The sequence below is a fragment of the Chelonia mydas genome, chromosome 3 (genome assembly GCF_015237465.2).
Source record: "Chelonia mydas isolate rCheMyd1 chromosome 3, rCheMyd1.pri.v2, whole genome shotgun sequence".
Lineage (NCBI taxonomy): Eukaryota > Metazoa > Chordata > Testudines > Cheloniidae > Chelonia > Chelonia mydas.
In genome coordinates this window covers 198,430,937-198,443,744 of record NC_057851.1, presented here as the reverse complement: position 1 = coordinate 198,443,744, position 12,808 = coordinate 198,430,937, and the positions used below count along the sequence as shown (strand labels likewise).

At 44.7% G+C, this 12,808-nt stretch overlaps 1 protein-coding gene across 2 annotated transcripts in view; it reads right to left on the bottom strand.

Annotated features, from left to right (window-relative positions):
- Positions 1-5,763: 5,763 nt before the first annotated feature.
- The window catches only part of CFAP61 (cilia and flagella associated protein 61), a 209,196-nt gene continuing 202,151 nt past the window's right edge, over positions 5,764-12,808 (bottom strand). For both annotated transcript variants that reach the window (XM_043544114.1, XM_043544115.1), the window contains exons 26-27: positions 10,535-10,625; positions 5,764-6,406 (exon numbers count right to left, since the gene is read on the bottom strand). In XM_043544114.1, the coding sequence (XP_043400049.1) occupies positions 6,206-6,406; positions 10,535-10,625 (292 nt within the window). In that variant the 3' untranslated portion in view covers positions 5,764-6,205. The remainder of the gene's footprint in view (positions 6,407-10,534; positions 10,626-12,808) is intronic.

Sequence of the window (12,808 nt, the reverse complement as noted above, 5' to 3'; positions counted from 1 at the left end):
GGTGTAAGACTTGGGGGGAGGCTTTAATTACAAAAGAAAAAAAACTTTTGTTAAATTACTGAAAATACTATTACTCATTCTGGTAAATGAAGCCTCTACCACTTAGCACAGTGTGTCAACCTCAGTGTTATTTATTATTACAATGCATCTCTAGTTTATCATTATATATATCTGACAAACTTCTTGTACACGATCCTCTGCGGCCTCATGCATTTTAATTCAGTTGGTGCATTTTGTCTGCTGTTTGACATCAGATGCTAAATCAAGGGGTCTAATCAAGTAGCTAAAAAATAAAGAAAGGGTCTGTCTGTCTCTGCACAGTAGCTTCCCAAAGCCTCACCCCCTTCACCTTTGTGAAGGAAATTAACCTCTTTCTATTGAATGCGACCCGCGGCCAATCTGGACGAGAAAGAGACGCGTGCTGCGGGGCTGGGGCAGGGGGAGAAAGACGGGAGGGCGGTGGGGAGAAGAGAAATCTGTCCACCAAGACAAGGCAGCGGCTGCAATAGCACAAGACACACACACACACACACCCCCGCCCCAGCCACCAGAAGTCATAAGAGCGAAAAAACAAACAAAACCCCAATACCCCGCCTCCCTCCCTGCTACATTTGGGACGCAAAAGGCGTTATCCTTCTAAAGTCTCTCTCTGTCGCCCCACAGATTGCTCAAGGAAAAGCATGGACAAAAGTCTCAGGCAATAATACCTGTTACACGGGTATGGGATAAAACCTTCCCAGAGCTGCTTGTCCTATAATCTTGTCTAGAGAAAGAAGTAGGAGAGGGATAAGAAAAAGTGGCAATGATTTTCTCCGTCCCCGTCCCCCCCAGCCCTTAGAAGAACTGGATCGAAAGCCAGCTAGCCTGCTCAGGCTTCCCGTGTGAGTCGTGTCTGCTCCTAATCGAAGGGAATGTATTAGCGCCCCCCCCCCCCCCCCAGTGCCCTAACGCTGAAGTTTGTTATCTGATCTACATGGTGATATTTTTGCTTGTAGGTTACTCATTGCCCTTAGTTGCGCAGTGCCAGGGTTGGGCATGGACCACCAAAATAAATGGTCTGATGTTGAGGATGCTTGAACGCTTTTGCCAAAGCTTTATTGTCACGGCAATAAAGTTAAGAGAAGCACGTGCGTGTCTGCAGGATTGGGAATTTAAGGTAGCTCTCAGATAATAATCATGTAAGCTAGACCCTAGTGTAATAATTCATATGTTGCCTGCCATTCGTTATCGGGCAAATAGTTAGTTAATGACAGACCATTGGGGAAAACGAGAAAAATGTTTATGTGCCCATAGCTCTCTTTCCCTTCCCCACCACATCAGCCTCATACTGGATCTAATCAAACCATTCTTTCTCCTGCCTATATTGCAAACATCCAGAAATGCCTGCTAATCCAAATGCAACTGATGTTAGCCGTTTTAATCCTGATTTATATTGCGTCTATAACGACAGAGAAGAAGCGGTACTGCCCCCGCCCCAATTACTTTCTCCCATTTTTATTACTCTGTAGGTTCCAGTTTGGCTAGTTTTGTAGTTGCTCAGACTCTTCTCCTGCTCTATAATATGTGAGGAATAGAGGCGCTCTTTTTCATTAAAAGAGATAAGTCAAAATACGTAACCTTAAAAAGCTGAATGCAAAAGAAAAAAAAACCGACAAAAACCCGCTGCAGCACAGCGAATTCAAACAGTGCTATGAATTAACCAAAGGGAATCTATTGAAACCTATTGAGATACTTCGAGTCAAAGGATCCGTTTCTTTTTGTTGTTTTGCTAGCCCCAGCCAGCTGAAAAAAAAAAAAAACAAAAACAAAAAAACCCCTCCTTGCTTTCAGTCGTGTACTACGGTAAAGATTAATTGCAACTTGAAAGGTACAAGTATGCTAAACTAATTTTCACAACAGAGTGGAAAAAATGTTGGGGAGGGGGAGACACCCGTCTTCAAAAGCAGGTGCAGCAGTGTGCATCATCTGACAGTTGGAGCTGCTGCTGGGCTGTGCAGTACTTCTCGCACGGCCGCTATGGCTCACCAGACAACACGGCTTGCGTTGAACCCTAAAGCCGTTTTAGACTGGGGAGTCTTCGGGGCAAGGACTGGGCCCTCCTTTCCACTTGGGCAGCTTCCGACCGGAGCACCCTGCGGGCACGACTGCACGCTGCATGAAGCAGCACAACATACCAGGAATAATGACTTTAGCACCGATCTGGGGAAAGGCGCTGTCCAGTCAGTTGTAATAAACAGAGCCTTTTAAAAAAATCAAATAGTATCAGTGTCTGAAACTCAAGACGCGACTGTTATTTTTGAAGCGTTTGAGCTGAATAAGTCCCTCTAAAACTACAAAGCAGCTTCTCTTCCAACCCTATTTAACTCTTTGTCTTCAGCAGAAAACTTCCACGTTTCCCCCAGGGGATTCCCAGCTGAGTCCACCCCGCCCCCTTCCCTTACAAACCACTTTGTTTGCGCCACGTTCCCTTCACAAGCAAGACGAGACCAACGGCATATGTGGGAATTTGCACAGGGAATATTTCATAGCTCCTCAGGCCAGGAGAGACCGCTGTCATCTTCTAGTCTGACCTCCTGTGTGACATAGGCCATAGGCCTCCTCTGAATGAATTCCTGTTTGAAACAGAGCCCAGCTTTGACAAAGAGATCCAGTCTTGAGTCAGTTCAGCGCCACGTTTTGCAACTTTTTTTTTTTTAAGGGAATAAGGCATGTTGTGTTTTTCTCGCTCGGTTTCGTTTGTATTCTGCCAAGATGGAAAATCAGTGGCAGCAAAGCTCAATTGCATGGCGTTTTCCTTTTGGTGAGGCTTGCTGGGGAGACGCGTTTCTACAAGATCCCCTATTACCCTGTCCTGTGACAAGGCATTGCGGGGGCGGGGGGAGCACAGCCAGTTTGGGTCAAGGAGTTTGCTATTTTGAATGTTCCTGCGAGCGCATCGGAGCGAACGGCTAAACGGTTTGTCCACCCCTCAGCTTTATTGATTTGCCTACTTTACTCCAGATTTTAAGCATGCTTCCCTGTATCAGCCGACTGGCGCAGAGCGGTTTTGATTACTCAACACAGTACCAGCCTCATGCGTTTGGCGGAACAAACCTAGAATTGGGCTGAAGTGTGACCTGCAAAGAGCAGAGCCCTGCCTCCGATTAGATGTTTTTTTAAATCGACCTTTCCCCCTTCCTGGTGTAAGTATCAAGTGGATTACAGATTTTTACTTCCACACACCCACACCCCCTTGTCAGACCGTTTCATCAGATTCACAAACCCCATTTTTGTACGTATCAAGTTGACCAGAGATTGTTTTACACACACACACCTTGTAGGTTGCAATCAGAAAGGTTCATCAGGTTTCTAACCCCCATTGTTGCATGACGCATAAACAATTGCTGGGTTGCTACTGTTTGACCCAGGGCTCTGGAGCGAGCGCAGCGCGTTTGCAGGAATTAGCGATTGTTGTGTCTGTCTGCGGGCCACGCGAGAGACACGCGAATCCCTCAACCGCTCCCTCCCCCCCGCGCCTTCTATTCACCTTCCCCTCTCCCCCGCCCCGCTCCCTTTGTTCAGCAGATTAGCATAAAGCTGCTATGGATCTCCCGTTTAAATAATTACACACAAAAGAATACTACATGAAAGCGAGAGAAAACAAGAGAGAGCCCACGAGTCTGTTCCATTTCACCCAGCTACCAGAAGAAAAAGACCTGAAGTATTTTCTATTGCTTAAGTTTCAAGTATCCCCCAATGGCAATCTGCTCTGCTTCCATTATTCAGCTTTTGGGGGGGGGGGGGGCTGTATGCGGGGGAAGAGAGCAGTTCTTTTATTACGCAAAGTATACTGGGTAGAGGAGCTTTCTCTTTAAGTGGCGTATTTATGGCGATTTGTTTATGCTATTCAGGCATAGCTGCCCAAAGGCCTAAATGAACGGAAAGTTTTGTTTTTTTTCAGCCCACGGTGGGTAAATTGATCACCGTTTCTGGGAAGAGAGGGAAAAAGTAAATACCCGAGTGTGAGAGAACAGGACTCGATGGCATTTGTTGCAGGACCAGCATGACAAACACCGTAAAGACTGTTGTTACCTTTCAGTCGTGTCACACAGCAATCCAGCATTGATTTCCTTTAGCCTCCCCAATAAGCATGTCCTAAAACTGAGTGATCAGGCAATACCCTGTAAAGATAAGTAGGAGAGAATAACTGAGATTCACATCGAGCCACATGCTGGTGAGTGGGTTGCCCCTTTCTTGTTTCTTTCTCTCTTGGTTTTGGTGTGTGTGTATGTGTATTTTATTTGTCTAGTGCGAGTGTATTTGTTCAGTGATGTGTGCGTCCCTGCCTCCTCGCTGTTTAATGGGGGGAGGCAGCGGATTTGTTTCTATTATCATTAGCATACAGCTGCAGGTTACACGAGCAATCCCCACACGAGCAATGTACACTTTAGCCCAGGCTTATCATCACTTCTCTCAACCAGAAAACAATCAACAGCTACTCACACATGGCTACGTCCCCCCCCCCCCCCCCCCCCCCCAGGTTCCTACCCCCCCCCCCCCCCCGCTATGTCTGAATAGTGATAGACGTGTTCTACATCTTCCGCTGCAAAGAATATTTTAACTTTTTCATCTCCCTTTTTGGGGCTGTATTAGTTGTACAGAGAAAACCAGGCGTGCTGGGATTACGGCAGCATCTTTTTTCACTTACATTCGTCAATCATTGTTGCGATGCAAGAGCTCATTTAGCGTCACGCTTTTTAAGATTGGAAACATGGGACAGCGGAGCGACTAGTTTCATGGGCCACATAGGATTTTTTTTTTTAATTAATCCGTGTAGCTGTCTCCCTGCGCTGCCAGAGTTTATGCCGCTTGGAGGGGGAGGGGGGCGAGTTTCAACAGCTCTGTGTATGGGGCAGAAACACGCTTGTCCTCTGCGGGTGCTGGGAGGCTACTGCCCCCGCCCAAAGGAGCCTATGCCCCATGCAGCAGCGTCCATGGGCAGTAGCTGGCCCGCTCCTTGACGGCCGGGGCCTTCTCTTTGTTCCTGCGGCTGCACTTCGGTCCAGGTTGTGCTCGCGGCCGCTCGGCACTCTGCAGCGTGGGTGCATTTTAAACAACGGCCGGGAAGCGAGTCCCTCCAAGCCCACCCTGCCAGCTCCCTTTCGGGGGTGCCTGGTGACTCTCTCCCGAAATCAGCACCCGCTAGGGCCCGCTCCCTGCGTAAGTCGCCATGGGCGCCGGCCCTGTGCTCGCCCAGGCGCGGACATGTTTTTTCCTGAGGAGTGACGCTGTGAGGCGGTGACAGCGGACAAGCACCCCGCTGAGAAGGGCGTCGCGGCGGCTGCCCCTGGCTCGTTAAACAGGCCCGGGGGGCGGCGTGTGAAGAAGGGATGCCGCTGAGCAGCGAGAGGAGCGCCGCCCCCGGTCACGGTTCCCCTTCTCGCCCCCACCCGCGGCCATCGCAGGATGCGGGGCAGCGCCCTCGAGCCCAGCGCCGCCCCTGCGGCCGGGCAGCGCCCGCGAGACGGCACCTGGCCGGAGCGCCTCAGCCCGGCTCCGTGCCGGGCTTCAGCTTTCCCGCCTTGGGCGCTCGCCTGCCGATTGGCTGGCTGCGCAGCCCAGCGCCGGCGGCCATTGGTCAGCTGGTTGCCGAGGCGCCTCCAGCCAGGGAGTTAACCCCGCAGCTGCTGGGTCACGAGGCTGCCCACTGGCGCGCCCCCCTCCCCCCGCCACAATGCACCTTCTGGCCGGCCGCGCGGGCCATGAACAATTCAGCAGCCACACGGCGATCTCCAGCCCCCACCGGCCATCTGCCAGCGGGGCGGGGGCTGCCGGCCCAGCCCCCCCGGCCCGCAAGGGAGCCGGCCTCCAACCCCTGCCCCCGCGCAGCCAAACTGCGGCTGCTCCTGACGAAGCCACCAGGAGCCCGGCCAGGCCCGGATCAAATCAACACGAACTAGGCATGGCTGATAGGAGCGGGCTTTTATTGTTGAAAAGCCAGGCCAGCTTTGCATAGGAATGGCTGGGCCTGGGCCTGATGGTTCCTGCTGAATGGAGAATCCGAGGCCCGCTCCACCTACTGGAGAATTGAAAGAGAACATTTCATGGTGCTTGCTGAATGCAGCCTCAGGCTGAAAGCCATCTCGGTGCTCCCTAAGAGAGGGGCTGGGAGTCAGGGACCCTATGGATCAAGAGTGAAAAGCGAGCCTCACTTAGCCAATCATAACTAAACAATCCCTGGCCATGCATACATAGGCAGGTGGTAGTTATTGTAGTTCAGATAACTGAGGATGCTTCCCTCCACCAGTCTCTTGTAGATATTTTGCTGAAAGAACCTTTTGAGGTATTGCTTTGGTTTCTCAGAAAGAATGAGTTCGCCATCCACTATCTGGTGAACGAGCTGGTCCAGTGATGGAAGGCCATCCACCTGTAAAAGACAGGAATAAGCTGAAAGAGCAGCATTGACGTTACAAAACATTGTGGGCAGGTATAGCTACACTAGCTTCTACTACAATAAAACAGGCAGGCTGGATATGCACACACATTTCCAAACAGCACTAGAGAAACAAGTACATGTAACAGAACTCAATGGTTTGTACAACTGGATGGACTTAGTTCAGCAACAGTCTTCAAGGCTCAGGCACCAGATACATTAGGATTTGTTGATATTAGGCCACTCGTTTGAGGCAGACATTGAAGCCTGCCTTTCACCCTTCATTCTCCCTGGCAACAAATATAGAGACAGCTGGTCGCCACATTCCTTGGATGAGGAAGGGGGTGTTTGGTGGCAATAGCTATCAGGAAAGCAGTGGAAGGATTATCATACTGTGGCAGTGTGGTGACACTAATGGCTCAAAGGACACTTTGATAAGACCATAAATTTAGGTGTTAATTTAATCTTTTGGTTTGAAAATTCTCACCTATTTACAGTTCAAAAGGCTTCTGTGTGTGTATAGACAGATATACATATAATGTGTGTACAAAGTCTGACAAATGTCTTGGGCAAGAAACAACAATTTCAGTATTTGAACTTCTTAGAAATTGAATTTCCAGACACAGTTCTGGTGCTGAGTTCAGAACGGTTTATGTTTTTAAATGTCGAATTTGCAAGCAACGTGTGGCCTGATTTTCCAATCAACCCCAGCTGCCATGTGAAAACCAGGTTAGTAGTTCTTATTGAAGACAAGTGCCTTTGCTTGGAAAGCTCATACTGCACATGTGTACTATACAATTTTCTATTAATACTTTAACAGCTGGGGCTAGATTCACAAAAGGACTCAGGTGCCTAGCTGCCACTTTAGGTGCCTAAAACCCAGAATCTGGCCTGAGTGGGATTCACAAAATCCCTGCTCAACTACCACTGCACCTTGTAGGAGCCTAAACTCACTTGGCACTTAAAGTTTCATGATAAACATTCCTAGGCACCTATTTTGCTCCGTCTGTGCATGCACACTACAGCTCTGCTCTAGATGTCTGGACACTTCAGCCCCAAAGCAAAGCATGAATTGGGGGGAAGGTAAGTGTTCCTGTGCTTACCTCCTCTGTGGGACCCCATCTGTAAAGCAGACTAAGAACTTGCCTACCAGATCAGGCCTCTACATGCGAGCTTACATAAAATGGCTTGGGGAGGACCTCCCTCATAACTTTTAGCCCCATGGCTGACGTACTCATCTGGGAGTTGACTCTTCACCTAAGGGGGAAAGATGGCATTTGAACAGGTATCCACAACCTCTTAGATGAGTACCCTAACTACGGGGCTAGAGGATATTCTGATGTGAGACTCCCTGAGTCTCTCCTGTTGAAGTTGTTCTTATGGAGAAATAATAAAAGAATCACTGGACCAGAGCGAGAGCGTATACAAGGACGAAGAATAACTCTGGAGCTTGGTGGTTAGAGCATGCACCTGAAAGCTGGAAGACTTAGGATCAAGTCTCCCACCTCCAATTACTTTTAAAATTATTTATTCACAGTGCAGCAGCTTCAACAGGAGAGACTGAGGGAACCCAACACCAGAATATCCCATAACCCAGTGGTAAGGGCTTGCACCTGAGATGTGGGGAATCCCTTTGAAGTGGGAGATTTCCACATCTCAGGTGAGTACCCTGACCTCTGGGCTTAAAGTTATGAGAGAGGTTCTCTATTCTCCCCTCCCCTTCCAGCTTCTTGTACAATCAGCATAGGTGCCTAACTCCAGGACAGGGTGTGTAGCTGAGAAACCCAAGCAGAAGGAGGTGCCTCTCTAGATTTAGGTGCCAAATTTGCTGAGAAGGGAGGGGCTTAGGACACACCCCTCTCCCTGGCATCTCCCATTGGCTAGTTTAGGCAAGAGACACCCAGCAGGCTGGCTTTTGTGAATCCATTCTGAGGCACCTTCTCCCTCCTTTCACGGGAAGCCTAGGTGCCAAACCCAGGTTTGTGAATCCCAGCAATTTTCTAGCTGCCCTACAGGTTAAATGTGGTAATAGCATCACCATGCCTCAGTTTTTTTGTGAATCTAGCCCTGGATGGAGGTGCAAAAACTCAGCTCTATCATCTGCAAGTCTACGTAGCTGGAGCGCTTCACGTTGAAATAAATACATGTTTGGGATCCTACAAAATGGGTAAATATTCAAAGCATGATCAGCTTTTGAAGATGAAGAACATCCTGTGCAAGACACTCAAATAAATACAATGTTATGGCTGAGAATTTAAACACGCAAGTTCACAGACATGGTCCACACAATGATTCTAACTTGGCTCTTATGCATGTCTTAGTTTCTCTTACTGTATGTCTTGTTACATTTTAATTGAGTTCCATTTTCTATGGTAATCAGAACTTAAAATTCCTGACTTTTGTAGTTTACAATCTCAACTATAACAATGCTAGTTAAACATTTTTACTTATTATGTTACTTATTTTTGCATTTGACTGAACATTTATTTGAATGCCTTGGTCAACTGGAATATGAGCAACAGGTAGTAAAGGTCCTGGTCCTCCTGCTCCCAAATTATATAATGACAATTTAAAAGACACTTGATATATTCCAACGGAGCAGTATGTATTTATTAAGCACTTGACAGCGTGCTCAGTACTGTACAAACAGACATAGGAGATACATATTTACTAAACTTAGTATTTCTAAATATCAGAATCTGTGTGAAGGGAATTAGAATAAAAACAGACAAGGGGAATGACAAATGTGCATTCACCCTGTCAGATATAGGACCTGATCTTGTAAACCCTCTCTCATGTGAGTAATCCTGATTCATAGGAGTAGTCCCAGTGATCTCAACAGGACTACTTGCGTGTGTGTGTCATGACTAACTCACATGAGAGACAGTTTGCATGACTGATTCAGTAATCCTGAAATACGTAAGACACCATTTCCAGGCTGTCCGTAGACAATAAAACAGATAGCACGTAAGAGATAAGTTGTTCACATTACAATACAGGAAGCACTGCTGAAACAGGGCAGAAAATCACTACCTTCAGGCACAATTTTTTGCTTAGAATTTAATTTTCTGTTCTTTGTAAGTTGTTTTCAAGAAAATCTAAAAATAATACTTCACTTAAGTACTCTTCATATTATGACAACAGAAGAGACAATACTATCTAGCACCTTTGTATTTTATTTTAACCTTTCCTAGGGACTAGTGTGATGTTACCTCAATACACAGTTAACAATTTTGTATGGTAATTGCAGCAATCCATTAAAAAGTAGTGCAGCAATATAGAATTTCGATATGTAAAACAGAAGCGAAGGGGGTATGTGGAGGGATACGGTAGAATGGCACTAAACCACCCACTAGGCAGCAGCAAGCTTTAGATTGTAGAGAAAAAATTCTGTTTAGAGACAATTATATGTTTACAACTTTGTCTTTAGGTACTGATCCAAAGTCCACTGAATCAAGTGGCAGCCTGTCCATTGGCTTCAATGGGTTTTGAGTCAGACACTTGGAGAGGAAAAAATGGAGAAATTACTATGAATTTATGCTCCGGTCAACAGTGCAAATGACATTAGCAAATGTCTTAATTTCTCCCCACCCCTATATTTGGGAATTTCATCTATCACTGAAAAGCCATTCTGTGTTACTTTATCAACTACGTAGCTTGTGCCCATAGGTACTTATAGAAAGATTTACATCTCACAGGATCTGAAATTTTAGGATGGTTCGTACAGTGCTTTTATATCATTATGTAAAAAAATGAACAAAACTGTATGGAAAGCAGTGTTAACTAAAGAAATGGGAATTCCAAGTCTCAGTGGCAAGTTTGCACTAGAAAACACATAAGGGGTATAAAAATGCTGCATAGGAAAATGGAGAAAGGTAAACGATGAAAAAAACATTACCAGCAACTTTGAGATTTGTAAAAATAATTAAAATGAGCAATTTCCAGTATTTACTGAATCTTCCTTATGCTGCATAGACTATGTCTATTTAGGCTTTCCAAAGTGAGTAATTAAACAGAAAAAAGTGAAATTTAAGGCAGAATATGGGAGCAAAAAAAAAAGAAGTGCTCAACAATAACGACTTACTCCAATAATAAAATGCAATTGCTAGTCATTTTTCTTACCTGGCTGGATATTAGGATTTGGCGCAGTTCTTTCTTAAGATCAATAAACCGATCGTGATAGATGGCCATGGACCAAGGTTCCCTGAAATAGCTGGTTGAAAAAGAAGAAATTTAGTTATCCAGTGAACCTCTCATTAACCACTAATAAAGTATTTACCTGCTTTTTTGCTTTTATAAATTACAGTTCTGGACCCATCATGATCGTTTGTTCATAAAATGCCTCCCGTAACAGCATGGTCAATCAATTCTTTTAATGGATGTTCCTGATGTACAGCCAGCTTCAGTAATTACATTTAAAGTGGCTTAATTCAGAGCTGTGGCAAGACCCAGTGAAGAATCCTGATTTTATCAGAATTTAAAAGCCTGAAGACCTGTAAAGAACGGTGTCTCCATTATCTGTCCTCATTTGAGAAAAGCAGATTGCAGGATTAACTGAACTCCTGCATAAACAAATTAAATTTGTGTAGACAATGACACAAATGTTGTTCATCATTAAGGTTTCTGGATTAATAAAGGCCAGAAAAACAGGCCACCACAGTGTTGCAATATGTTCTTTCCACTAGTGCACTAAAGCTAAATTGAATCTATCTTAAGAGGAACTATCTTAACATTTATATTATATCTATTGATAGAAAGCATTCATTACACTTTTTCTGTGAAAAGTTAGAAAAATGTAAGTATCTATTTATCATTAAGGCCATAACAAGATATATAAGTAGATACTGTAAATGCAGCTAGAGGCAACTGGATGACACAGAAAATGGCTGTTTATTTCTATTTCCTATATAACGAAAAATAATTGTGGTGGTGTCAATAATCTGTAGATTACACGAGGTATATTCTCTGCTTGATGTGTGCATGCAATTCTCATTAATGTTAATGGAAGTTAAAAGGACCCACTGAAGAAAGAATAGGACCAAAAGAATCAGTGTAACTTATTATTAAACTGGGTACCAGACAAATAGGGCCTGATCCTGCAAACACGCAAATCCTTAACTTTGCTCATTTCAGTCATCTCACTGATGTTAAGCATGTGCATGTTTGCAAAATCATGACCACAGTCCTTAGACGTGAACAGTGTCACTGGAAGCTTGTAGTCTATTCACATCAGTGGGATTGCTCTCATGAGTAAGCAATATTGCATGTGTAACTCTGATGGGATTTGGCCGAATGTCCTCACAATAAATATATTAATTTCTAGAATAAAAACTCAAATTACATAATTTTAATAACAGTTTCCACAGAAAACCAGCATTCAATTGCTTTCTAAAAGGAAGCCAACCTTTTATAAATGTTGAATTGTGATATTTCCTATCAGCAACTTTTCTATAAATAAAAGCTTCATTGGACTTCAGATATTAATGACTCAATCAACACCACAGTATGTAACTAACAGAGCTGTTCTAATTCTTCATCATACCCATCCACTTGGGTGTTATACCCCCATCTCCTTCCCTCTGGGTGTTTCTTTAGATGGTAAGCCCTCTGGATAAGGGCTTGTCTCTTTTCTGTGTTTGTACAGCACCCAGCACAATAGGGCCTCAAACAGAATGAAGGACATTTCCACAATATAAATATTTACTGCCACTGCTGTTCATCTTTACCTTTCCATTTTGACAGACATAGGAGCATCTTGCAGCACACTGCTAGCACATTACCAAGACTGATTTCATCTCTATATTTGGGGCTGAAATCTTACAAAAGCTGAACTCAGCTCTAAGAGCCGCTTTTAAAAATGTACTTTAAAATGTATTTGTCATATCTCTATAAGATACATACATAGAAATGAAGAGTTTCCCAAAACATTTAAACAACTAACTCATCTCAAAACATTTTCCATTTAATGTCAACAGTTAGATTGCAAAGCAAGATAGGAGGGGCACAAGAAAAGATACACCAAGATAATTAAAGATGCTCACATTACACTGGCATGCATGGCCCTGTAGCCAAATATTTTTCCTGTATTTTCACCTGGCATCTTAGTTTTAGTTGTGCAATTATTACTGGTAAATCTGTTTTAACAGAGAAATATCCATTGAGCAAGAAATAGTGATCTGAGCACAGACCTGGGAGCCTGGAATTCCCACGTTTTAATTCTGGCCCTGACATGGATTTCATCTTGTGATTGAGGCTAGTCTTTTAAACACCCTGCCTGTATGAAACTGCTTACATACCTCACTGAGATGTTATGAGGATTAAATGATGTGTGTACAATGCTTTGAGGATACTGAGTATTATTGTTATTACCAGTTCAGCTGATAACTACATCTTCAG